This window comes from Rhinolophus sinicus, chromosome 14 (genome assembly GCF_057876585.1).
Source record: "Rhinolophus sinicus isolate RSI-liver-muscle chromosome 14, RSI-T2T, whole genome shotgun sequence".
Lineage (NCBI taxonomy): Eukaryota > Metazoa > Chordata > Mammalia > Chiroptera > Rhinolophidae > Rhinolophus > Rhinolophus sinicus.
The window spans coordinates 95,382,865-95,396,128 of record NC_142514.1 but is presented as its reverse complement, the minus strand read 5'-3'; the positions used below and the strand labels follow the sequence as shown (position 1 = coordinate 95,396,128).

Sequence of the window (13,264 nt, the reverse complement as noted above, 5' to 3'; positions counted from 1 at the left end):
TATTATTAAAATATGTATAGAGAAGTGATCCCCCCAATAAGTCCAGGGTACTGGACTTATTGCGGGGATCACTTCTTAAATTACATAAATGCCTAACCACTGTGCTGCACCCCTGAAACTAATATAAAATAATACTGCATGTCAACTAGAATTAAAAAAATATATACATATAGTAATATGTAAATATGGAATGTAAAGTACAGCATAGGGAATATAGTCAATGGTATTGTAATAGCTATGTACGATGTCAGAGGGGTACTAGGCTAATCAGGGTTATCACTTTGTGAGATTTGTAAATGTCTAATCATCATTCTGTTTTGTACACCTGAAACTAGTAATAAAAAAAAGAAAAAATTAAGCAAGAAATCTTAAGTACAAAAAGGGGTCATGCCTCAAATGCAGATGAGTCTGAAATAATATGAAACTATTATAAAAAATTATGCCAATAAATTTGAAAATAGACGAAGTCCAAGAAAAATAGATTCGCACAATGAAAATACTAGGCCTAGAAAGTTTTACCAGAGTTTTTCTAAATATTCCAAAAACAAATAATTCCAATCTTACAGAAACTCTTTCAGAGAAAAAAAAAAGGGAGACACTTTCTAATTCATTTTACAAACTGGCATACCCTACATGTAGCAACATGAATAAATATCAAAAACAATATTGAGGGAATAAAGCAAGTATAGAAAAATTCATACCATATAATCCCATTTGTGCTATTTATAAGTCAAAAACAGGTAATATGAAACATGTATTGTTTAGAAATCATGAATGCAGAAGGGACTCTCTACAGGGAAGGAGGGTGATGCCACTGTGCTGGGCAGGAAGGGCTCTGCAAACGAAGCTCCACTTTTTTAGCTTGGTGGTGGGTGCATGTCTGTTCATTTCATTATTCTTATGTCTACATAAGTAAGACTTATTCTTTTGTGTAGGGATAAAAATATATAATATGAAATATCTGAAAAGAATTTGTAATCTAAAAAAGAAACCTACCAATATAAAACTAAGGATAATGTAATGTATTATAATGCTATTCCAGCGCTATGAAGAAAGCATCATTGGAATAAGAGGATTGAATCCATTTTGTACTTTGGGACAACAGATAAAGGAGAGGCCTTAAAAGGCTTTCTACAGGATGAGATACCTGTGTCTGACATGGGCTCAGAAGGATGATCAAGGTTTTGCCATGTCAAGACTGAGGGAAAAGCACTGCAGACACATAGTGCATAAGGTACAGGTAAATGTTCTTAAAATGGAGTCTGGTAGGCTGAAGTTGAATGAATGAATGAATGAATGAATGAATGAGCAGTCAAATCAGGAAATGTTCAAGGAAAGATGAGTGGCTAGATAGTAGTGGACTGGAGTAGGGGAGACGAATGCCAGGAAAGAAAGATGATGTTCAAGCATCAGCCTAAGGGGTTCAGGTTTATTCTCCAGGCAATGAGAAGCAACTGAAATGTGGGAAGGAGAAAGAACAACATGATCTGTACTCTGTATCCTGGAAGCCCATCCTGGAAACACTGTAGACCAGGGGTGTCCAAACTTTTTTCAACGTTTTTCACCAAGGGCCATATGTGGTAAAATACACAAACAGCCAGGCCACTCCCTCGAGGTGAAGTACGTATTGCCTCACCTGGTTTATTTAAGTAAACTAAGTGTATTTTTGGAATTTGCTGCGGGCCAATTAACAATAGATAATGGGCCTCAGTTGGCCTGCGGGCCGCAGTTTGGACAACCCTGCTGTAGACAATGAGTTAGAGAATGAAAGAATTTAGACAGTAAGCAAAGAATTTTGGAGGGAGGCTCCTGCAATAGCACAATGGTGAGAAAGGACTGAGTTTGGACAGGAAGTGCAAAGCAGAGAGGTGGAGACAGATTCAGAAGATGGCTTAGAAGATGTGGCATAAACCCTCATTGAGGGATGGAGTCAAGAATGATGACCATTCAGTGACTACTGACTACAACAGAAAACACAGAAAGAGAAGCTAATGTGAAGGAGGAAGATGAGTTTGGTTTGGGCATGTTGATCTGAAATCCCAGTGGAAACTTCTAGTGAAGATGTCTGGTTGGAAACAGAACTGAATCCTAGGAATGATAGGAACAAAGATAAATATTGTGGGAATCATGGGCATCAATGATAAATGAAACAGCAGGAGTGGATGAGATCTCCTAAGGAAAACGTGCAGTGTGAAGAGGTAACAGACACAGCACCAGTTCAGAGAACAGAAATAGCGAAGGGATGCTGAAAGACAACTATTTAGTGGTAGAATTTTATCTGCTCAGGTTCAAGCTTTTTTGATTTAAAATCCTACATCCTACCCAACTGGTGAGCCAATGGTTTCTACCCATTCATTTCCTACACCTCCCCAACTTTCCAAAGTGACTTAGAGCCTTTCTTTCAAGTCTGAAACAACATCTTTTATGTGACAGTTGATCTCTCCTTGCTTTGGGAAAGCTTTTCTGAATTACTTTCTGTATTGGAGAAGCAATATTTTACTTTATAAACTATTATATAAGGTCCTTGAGTCCTTACTATTGTATTATTTCTTTATGTCTGTATATTTCTTTTCTCTCTCCCCATTTATGCATATACAAGGAACTTGAGGCAGTTAAACAGGGTCAAAAATTAAGTTTAGTATTTAGTAGGCAGAAACACATCTGACCAACTCACAATTCCTGTCTACAAGATCTTAAACTGCCAAATGGATTAATTTACAACGAATTTATTTTATAAAAATAGCCTCTAAACAAAATTTAGCTACTTTATAGCATGAATGGAGAAAATAAAACAAATACGAAGTGAGGACACAAAGCTATAGCCATTCATATCTATGAATTCAAATGGTTTCAAACAAAATTTAAGAATTATATACAATTAAGCTAAAAATAATCAAATATATAAAATATGGTACATATGGTACAAGTGAAACAAAAATCTTTAAAACTGACTGCTGTGTAAAGGATCTTCCCTGGAAATATCTTAAAAAGATGCTGTCCACCCCCCAACCCCCATGTTAAAATAAAACCTCAATCTCAATCAATAATTTAATGACAGACTTGTCTAATCACTACAGTCCTAAGTGAACTGAAAATCTGCAATTATACAAATTCTAAATGAGATGTTTGCTTTTCAAAGACTAGGAAAGATTAAAATAGCATTTGGATACATAAAAAAAAATTCCTTGGAATTATATCATTACAGCTATCACAACTGTCCTAGTCCTTTGGTAAATTTTCATCAGAACACTTTTGTACTTTCTTTTAAGATGTGTTGTGCAGGGCAAGAAAGCACTCTGGATTTACAATGAGAAAACTTAATGTTGAGTCTTGCTTTGATCTATTACTTAAATAGGTCAAATCATTAATCTCTCTGAGCATCTCTCTGGAAAAAAAATGAGTTAATAATACCTTCCTTAATTACTTCACAGGGTTATCTGCATCAAATAAAATTGTATGTATTAAATCATTCTTTAAAGGATTTAAAGCTTTAAAGGATCATAGTCATTAAATTTTAATATACTCCTAAAAAGCATGGTTATTTGCATACTGTTTCTACATTAAAATCAAGATACAGGAAATTAACAATGGGTCATTTCTATGCTTCTTCTGGTAGAAGTACCAATAAGAAAGCAGGAGGAAATACACCTGAATGAACTCTTGGCAAACCACCAGATCATACCTGGAAAGAGATCAGAGAAAACGTCTAGTGTCTGGTGACACTAAGTTGGAAGCCTACAGCGAACCATTATCTCCAAGAGAAGAAACAGTGCAAAAGAATGGATAACAAATTATTCATGTGACCTATGTGTCCCTGAGATTTTTCTAGGATCTTGTCTCTAGAATTATCTGTCATTTGAAAAGGGAACCGTGAAAAACAATGGCCATTAGCAGGCTTTTTCTCTTAATGCAAAAATGTTGTTTTACTTGGTTGGCATCATAAAATGGATTTGACTCTTAACAAATACAATCAACATAAACGCTATAATCTGAATCTAATTTACTGTCTACACAACTGAATGATTTGGAAATATTCAATGGTCAATTAAAAAAAAAAAAAATCCAAATTCCAAATGTGAAAAATAGCCCACTATTTTTATTGTAAGATGAATCCCAAATCCTTCATATCACCCTCGTCTCAAAATGATATAGAAAAGGACTAGGAAGGATATCTAAGCCTATTTATATGTCAATTTCATTCTACTTCTTAATGATATAAAATGAACTAATTGATAGCTCCTACTTATAACTCTAAAAACCTAAAGAAAACCAAACCTAGTGCTTCTGCTATATGCAATTCCTAATCATTTCATACATGTTTTAAATGATAAAAAATTTCTCCAATAAATATGTTGGTGTCATTATTGTTATTGCATAAAAACAAAGTGTCCACTTTTTACTGCGAGAGAGTACCTTGCAATTCTCAACACAAAAATTTCTGGAAATAAACTCAACTTTTGGCCCTTAAGTCAGCTGTAAGTCACAGCATTTCTCATCAGGATGATTAATCTTTACGAAAAGGCAGGAAAAACAAGACACAGCCACCCACTTTGATATTTTCATTCTTTGAAAAAAAAAAAATCCCAATCTAGCTCACAAACTAGAACCATCATTTGTAGATAGTTTGCAATCCATCATAAGTACATTTTGATTACAAGATTAACTAGATCATTATCTTTTTATTCTTTGCACTAGAAAAGTGTACTGACATTAAAAAAGTGGTTCTAGCTTAGTTTTACTTAGAAATCTGATAAACCTTTGCTCAGGAACCAACCAACCTTTAATAACATCTTACTTCATATTTTCCTTTTCTGCTTACTTGAAAAAATACAAACAAAGTGTAACTTTTAAAAAACTCTACTGCATTGATATAGGACTCATTTTTGTTAAACTATGCTACGTCCAAGGATTGGAGAGTGGAGAGTATATATTTTTCAGGTAAGATATTAAGCATCCTACAGTCGTGTGTGTGTGTGTGTGTGTGTGTGTGTGTGTGTGTGTGTGTGTGTGTGTGTGTACACGCTCAAGCACCTCTGTGCCTGCTTAAGTAGTAAAGGATCATGGCAGTTATATGGAAATGGAGAGAGAAAGAAGTGTGAATAGCCAGGAAGAGGTTTTTCTGCAGGCTCAGGGAGTTTGCTGCTGGCTGTAAGTAAAAGCTTGAATCTAAAAGGAGCCAAATGTGAGATCATTCTTAAAGATTTGGGTTTGAAGGCTTTCCCTCATTATTTTTCTTCCTTCACTTCTGAACAGCTTAGGTGGAGAATAAATCAGGTCTAACCTTGAGAAAGCTTTGCTCTAGAGGAAAGAAGAGAGTATTAAATTAATGATTCAAGGTGAGTTATGAGAAGGATGGGAATCATTCAAAGATAGGGTGGAGTGAGGATGGGGAAGGAATCTGGGTGTGGCAAGGGCAAGTAGAGAGAAAAGAATCAGAAAGCGAAAGAGGGTACTGAAAAAATTTGGAAACTAGGTTGATAAAACAATCAATTTGTCCATTTAACATAATTCATTTACCTGTGTTATTTTTTCTATTCCCTGGAAGTTGTGCTTTTCAAAATGTTCTGCTATATTTAGGAAGGTGTGACGTTCCAAGTAGCAGCAATTACTTAGGACTATCAAAAGTTGCTGTTCCTAAAAGCAAAACAAATATTTAGAAAATTACATTTATAATAACAAAAACAGATAACATTTATCATTCATTAAATTTAATTACAATCTCTTGGTGTTTAATATCAACATTCAATACTTTGGTGTTGTTTTTTTTGGCTGCTTTCCCAATATTAACACAGAGAGAAATATAATACAATTCTATAATTCTATTAATTGCTTGTTATTACATAATACACCAGTCAAATAATGTTCCCTTTGAAATTTAACAGCTGTGTAGAGAAACAGGCTGGTGAAACAGCTAACTAATCAAGTAGGATCAGCTGTTGTTCTGATGAAAGGGCTTCACTTTAATATTCTATTTAATACTTTGTGCACAAAAGAGCTATAAAATGGACATTTTTAAGTAATGATGAAACATGTAGAAACTCTTAGAAAATAGTTTTATAAGAGAATTATAATACAGTACATATGATGAGCGCCTTCAAAAAACTTGGGACTTCACAGGTTTGTTTTTGTTTTTAATGCAGTTGCTCTTCTGGGGAGCAGAGGCACAGAAGCTGGGGGACTCTCCCTAGTGCCAGTCACCGAGAGGACTGGCTCTACAGAGATCCATGTTTACACTCACCAAGGCTCCAGCTGCCTAAAGATATTTCTTATTACAGTTACCAAACCCCAGTGCTGATGAATAAAACATCTTTTACCGTTCAAAAGAACTCTTTTTGCAAGTAAAATTTTAGGAGTGGCGTTTGTGACTGCTACTGTGGCTCACTGAGGGCACTTGGCCTGTGCTCCCTCAGGTGTGAGAGCGTTCTCTGCAACAAATGGGATGCATTTAGGGCCTCAGTTTAAGATCCCTTGACTAAAAAAAACTAAGGCAAAACCACTTTCCAGGAGAAGTTCTCACCCACATTCTGTTTACTGTTTCATATGTAATCAGAGTAACTTGTGTTAAAGTCAGTATGATAAACATGGAAATAAATGGGTCCCTGTCCTTTGATGTATACAAACCACAGATGAAATACACCTTTGAACTCAACTGCCAAATACAGATTGCATCTCCCAATACTTTCATTCAGCTCCATCAGATTTTTAAAAGTTTCTAAATTTCTTTATTTAAAATTTCCCTGGTTTTATTTCTGGCAGAGTCCATTCAGTGCCTAATTAAAAGGCCAAGGAATTATTGTGGTACCTTCAAGGAAATGAAGCACTGTTACGGACCCTGAATGAATCTGTGGATGGGAAATGGAGCACAGACAAGGTAGACAGGGTTACCATAGGTATACTCCTCCTGCACATTGTGTGACTAAATGGCAAGTGAGAGTCAGAAAGAAAGTAGTGGACAGGACTGGAGAGGGCACAGGTAAGCTGTGAAGCCGTATTCCCACTTGCCCGAAGCCTGGGTTATCCTTCTGTGGTTCTCATAAAGCACACATCTCTTCAGCCACTCTAAACATCCTGCACTCACAATTCTCAACTGGAGTCTCAGTTATAAAATCAATTCTTAATTGTCCTTTCCTTCAAGAGTCTTCCCTCCAAGCATGAGCCTTACCTGCTGCATCTTTTGTGCCTTATTAATTAACTCCCTTTGTTTGATTTTTTTCATAATAATCTGCATGGTTCTTCCTCCAAAATGGAAAAACTATTTGAGTGACTTAAAGTCTTACACTTAGTGTTTTCCCCCCTCAAATTTAACCAATCAGAAGAAATAAAAGTGGGAAGAAGAAACTGAACAACACAATCAAATTCTTAAGTTTGGATATAAATCAAAGGCATATTAACCACTTAGATGAATATATATGTTTGAAAATAACAACTCCACCTATCAAAGGTAGCACTTACAGATTAAGGATGATTTATTATTATGTATTATTTCAGTTATTCCTCACCGAATCTCTGAGATGTAGGCATTACCATCTGGGTTCTGTCCCAGAGGAAACTGGACACCCTCAGCGACATGCCCAGTGTTATTCAGTTAGTAAGAAGCAGGCCAGGAAGCAAACCAGTGTCTTCTGACTTCAAACCTAGACCTCTTTCTACTGTAACTGCCTCTGCTGGATAACAGAACAAGACCCTAGGAAGATCTCAACATTCTGGGCCAAATACAACAAGATACCACAGAAGGGGAAACATTAGGAAATGAATTTGGTGCCAAATGAACAATTTTTGGAGTGAAATGGGAGAGAAAAGATCCTGCGATTAGCAGAAGCAGAATGAAACTTAGTGTTTTGGTTGGCAGTAAGCTCAATGTAAGTCGACAGAGAGGTGTAATCTAATGGGTGCTTCTGGCTGCTTCCCAGGAGTCAGGGTCACACAGGGCCCTGTGCCCACCCTGGAAGAAGGACAGAAGGACCTCAGAGGAGAATTGCCACATCAAGTGACTACAAGCACATCAGCTTGGAGACGTCTAAATGATCTAGGGGGTTAGTTAGGGGAAGGGACGATTCAGAGTACACACCACAGTTGTTTTCAGACACTGGAAAGATTATCATGGAGAAATTAGGCTTGTTCCAGAAGACAGAAAAAAGTATAGTGGACCAAATGGCTGGCAAGGCCTTCCTGAGTTCAGAAGGATCTTTCCTCCAGTGCGTACCCTTCTCTAGTACTCTCTCTATGTTCACGGTTGAAAGAATGGTTTGAAACTCTCCACATCACTTCCCAGCTCCTATTGAGTCCTGACCAATGAGAACAGATGGCTACTCAGCAGTGCAATGACGAGGTTCTCTCGGTGTCATACATGACCTCCTACCTGCCAGATCATGAGGCTCTAGTTTTCTTCTGACCCAAGACGGCTCCTCCATCAGTCTGTGATGCTATGAAATAGTCCTTTGTTTAAATGCTGTTTCCCATCTGTCTCAGGAACACTGCTCTCTCTGGGTTTTCTTCTATGTCTCATTATTCCCTCAAGGCTCTCGGCTTCTGGCCATCCCTTAAATACTGGTACTCCCAATACCACTTCTATATATTTGGCTCTCCTCTCATCCTACTGGCGTTTTCTCTACGATTCGCACCCACTCCCAGGCCTTATACTGCTGATTCACAAATCTGCATCTAGATTTCTCTCCTGGGGTTCAAGTAAGCATAACCAATCCCCCACTAGATATCTCTACCTGAATGTCAGTTATTCAATACATCTGGTACCAAAGTGAACTTTTAATCTTTCTTTAGAACCTAGTGTCTTCCTGAATTCTCTCTGTGAATGGTACCATTATCAACCCAGCCATCCAAGTAATTAAACCTAGAACAGATTTTATTAAAAGTTACTTTGACTAAACTTTGATTAAACTATACTTTTCCCAACATAACAAGTCCCTTATTTAGGAATTCATACTTACAAATATAATAATTGTGGAAACGATATGCAGCAGGAAATTAGGTCATATGTTTTCTTTCTTAAGAAATATGTGTGTACACACACACACGAACACACACTTCAAGCTAGAGAGGGTTATTTTCTTTTTTAAGATAGGTGGAGTTTGGATTTCAACAGCTGAATTTATACATGTAATAAAGTATGTGTGCGAATCATTCCTAAATATATGTATATGTTTAAAAAAAGCTTATATAGTGGCTTGGTTTTGTTTTTCCCATGGAACTTTATATTCAAATAAAATGCTATTAGGGAACTTACAAAAATAAAACAGAGAAAAGCAGAGCTTCTCTGGTTTAAAAAGAAAAAGGTTGGGAGGAGGTCCTGTCCTCTGCCTCCTCTCCAACTTCCAAGCACCAGGGTACCACCAGGCCACCTAGCTCACACTGAAGAACCCACATGACACAGAAAACAGATATGTCAAGTGTAGAATATATATAAAATAATATTTTTATTAAAATTTTCACAAAAATAAAACACAACACCATAGTATAGAGTAGTATGCAAGAGCACTAACGTAGTAGGTAATTTGGACAGATTTATGAACTAGTCATTACATAGTTTTAAAATGATATGTTTTACTCTGTATCATCTTAATTATTTATCATCTTACTTACAGAAGTCAAACTGAAGTCTTCATGGATACTTCCAAACAAATCGGGAGAAGAAATATCAACGGAAAGACTAAATATAGAAGCAAGTAAGAGAACAATTACAACTAAAGCACTAAAGTAAAAATGCTAATATAATTTTTTATGTCAACTATATACCTCAATAAAAATAAAGCATGGAACCTTATGTAAATTTGACTCTTCAGTCTTTGGTTGGCTCTCTGGGTGGTGGGGGTCAAGAAGGCAGAGTAGACAGACCTTGAACTCACCTCCTCCCATGGACATAACAAAAGTACAACCACATATAGAGCAACACTAAGTGAGAATGACCTGAAGACTAACTGAACAGATTTTTCTACAATTCAGAATATAAAGAAAAAGCCACCTCTAGATGGGAAGGGCAAAGACACAGGCTGGTCAGGACCCATGCTCCCAGTATGGTGGTCCCCAAGTGGGAAGGACATCACAACCACAACCGGAACCCAGAGGAGACAGGGGTCTGACCCTCACACCAGGAATCCCAGCCTGGGAGACTGGCACCAGGAAGAGGAGCCCCCATAACATCTGGCTTTCAAAACCAGCAAGAGAGTCAAAGGGCTACAGAAAACAGAGACTCCACTCATAAAGGGCTCACGTACAAACTTACTTGCAAGTCTCAGCACCGAGGCGGCAATGTGAAGAGGCCCAGGGTCAGACATGAAGGAATTACATTGACTTGCTTGAGGGCAAGTACTGCAGGAGCAGGGTATCAACTGGAATTATCTCCTGGGACTGTGGCACTGGTGGATGCCATTATTTCTTTGTTCCTTTTAGTTCACCCTCCTTCCACCTAGCCGGCCTGGTGCAGGCCAGTGCCAATTCTGACACTCTCTATTAACCTTACTAATTTGCTCTTCTGGCCCCACCATTCTCCTGAGGACACAGCCAGTTTTGCCCAGGCCAAAATGCCTTCCAAGTGGCTCCAAACACAGCACATGCCACAACTCACCATGGAGCCCCACCCTAGCAGCTCCACCAGACACACCTGGCAGGCAAACTCAGCCAGCAACAAAGCACCTCTCAAGCAACTCCAGCATCAACACACCCCACAGCAGCCTCGGCCAGCACCACAGACATTAAGAAGCGGCACCGACTCTGGAGCCCTAGCTCCCTCACACCAGATCATCCTCAGCAGGCCCAGGCAGTCCTCATAGCCAAGTGGCCTGGGGACACTCCACTCACAGGAGCATGAGCAGGAATTACAGCACAACTACAATAGGAGGGTCCATGCAACCTACACAGGGGACATCCCTAGAGCACCTGACTCAGGTGAACAGGGATGGTTGTGCCACTGGGCCCCACAGGACACTTTTTACATAAGACCACTCTTACAAAACTGACAGACATAACTTATGTACCTAATACACATAAACAAACACACAGATAGGCAAAATGAGGAGACAGAGGAATATGTTATGAAACCAAAAAAAAACTAACATCAGAAAAGGTACAAAATGGTGGTTTAAGCCCTCACTGCTGAACGGAGAACAGAAGCCTTAGGCACTAAGACTAGCCGCCCTCTCCCTACCCTCCCAGAGCTCGCCCTATCCACATCTGCCCAGTGCAAGAAGCAGAACAGCAGCAGTGTCAGATCAAAAGAAGAGAATATTTGCAGTTCTGAGAACTGTGGTCCAGAGACACAGCCCAACTAGTTCCGGCAAAGGGGAGAGAGCTGTGGAAGCAGGACCGGCTGTGGTGGTGGTCCCACCATTGCTCTGGGCCACCTCTCACAACCCACCCGCCCCTGGCCCCACCTATCTGGGCGGATCCCTGTAGGAGTAAACACAGCTGCTGAAGCACACAGGTTCTCAATCTGGGGCAAGAAGAGCTTTGGTACCTCAGAAGCTCTCCACATTCCCCCACGGAGGTGGTGCCATATGACCAAGGCCAACTGTTCTCAGAGGAGAAGCCCGCCTTCAAGAAAATCCCCTCATTGTGTGAGAAGCTGGAATAGTGAAGAGAAAACAGAACACCACAGTGTGATAGAGAATAAAAGGCTGCATTCGGAGAAAAAATAAAATATTCTACCAACACCTACTGGAAAACAAAAGAAAGACCTCTTTCTATCAACCAGTTGCAGAACCTACTCCTGTAGATGTCTAAGACGAGAAATGATAAACCATTAATGGCCATGAATAACCAAGGCAACAACACAGCTCACAAAGCAAATGAAAAGTCTCCAAAAAATGAACTTAAAAGATATGGAAATATGTGACTTAAATAACAGAGAATTCAAGATTGCAGCGCTTAAAAAACTCAAAGAGATGCAAGAAAACACACACAGGCAGTTTAATGAACTCAGAGACACATTCAAAGAACAAAATGCATATTTTACCAAAGACACTACAATTTTAAAAAAGAACCAAATAGAATTTCTGGATATAAAGAACATAATAATAGAAATGAAGAATGAAACAGCTAGCATAGGTAGTAGAGTTGACCAGACGGAGGAAAGAATCAGTAACATCGAAGATAGAAATCTGGATATGACACGGATAGTAGAAGAAAGAGATTTGAGACTTGAAAGAAATGAAAGAACTCTACAAGAACTTTCTGACTCCATCAGAAAGAGCAATATAACAATAATGGGCATACCAGAAGGAGAAGAAAGAGAGAAGGGAACAGAGAGTATATTCAAACAAATAGTCGATGAGAATATCTTGTGGAAAACTTGTGGAAAGAACTGGATCCTCGAATCCAAGAAGCAAATAGAACACCTAATCACCTCAACCCCAACAGGACTTTTCCAAAGCACATTGTATTGAACCTGTCAAAAATCAATGACAAAGAAAGAATCCTCAAGGCAGCCAGGGAAAAGAAGATGGTAACCTACAAAGGAAAGCCCATTAGATTATCAGCAGGTTTTTCAGCAGAAACTCTACAAGCCAGGAGGGAGTGGAACCAAATATTCAAACTATTGAAAGAGAGAAATTAGGAGCCAAGAACAATATATCCAGCAAAGATATCGTTTATATATGAAGGAGGAATAAAGACCTCTCCAGACATACAGAAACTGAGGGAAGTTTCTAACACTCAATCTACACTACAAGAAATACTAAAGGAGGCTATTTGATCACCATCAACAGGAATAATTTGTGGCAACCAAAACATAAAAGGGGGGGAGAATAAAGGCCTGAACCGGAATATGGGAATGGAGAAAGTAAGCATGTTGAAAAAAATGGAATAGTCTAAATATCAAACTTTCTTTTACATAAACTTAATGGTAATCACTCAAAAACAAAATCCAGAACTGAAATACATACTGTAATAAAAGAAGAAACAGAGGGAAAAATCATAGAATACCACCACACAGAAATAATAGACAACAACAAAAAAAGAAAAGAAACAATGGGAATACAGTCTTACCAGAATATTAAGATAGAATGACAGGAAATCCTCACATATCAATAATCACCCTAAATGTAAAAACTGAACTTACCAAAAACAGGCACACAGTAGCAGATGGGATCAAAAAACTAAACCCAACCATATGCTGTCTCCAAGAGACATATCTCAGCTACGAGGACAAACATAGACTCAAAGTGAAAGGGTAGAAATTGATACTACAAGCAAATGGTACCCAGAGAAAATCAGGCATAGCCATAGTGATATCAGATGAAACAGACTTCAGGGT

General features: G+C 38.4%; 1 protein-coding gene across 5 annotated transcripts in view; it reads right to left on the bottom strand.

Moving 5' to 3' along the window:
• EXOC2 (exocyst complex component 2) overlaps positions 1-13,264 on the bottom strand; it is a 247,335-nt gene that overhangs the window by 66,138 nt on the left and 167,933 nt on the right. For 3 of the 5 annotated variants that reach the window (XM_088791404.1, XM_088791405.1, XM_088791406.1), the window contains 3 exons: positions 11,468-11,575; positions 9,598-9,664; positions 5,518-5,634 (listed from right to left, as the gene is read on the bottom strand). In XM_088791404.1, coding sequence (XP_088647530.1) covers positions 5,518-5,634; positions 9,598-9,664; positions 11,468-11,575 — 292 coding nt within the window. The remainder of the gene's footprint in view (positions 1-5,517; positions 5,635-9,597; positions 9,665-11,467; positions 11,576-13,264) is intronic. The other 2 variants (XM_019714889.2, XM_074335319.1) reach the window with 1 other exon arrangement.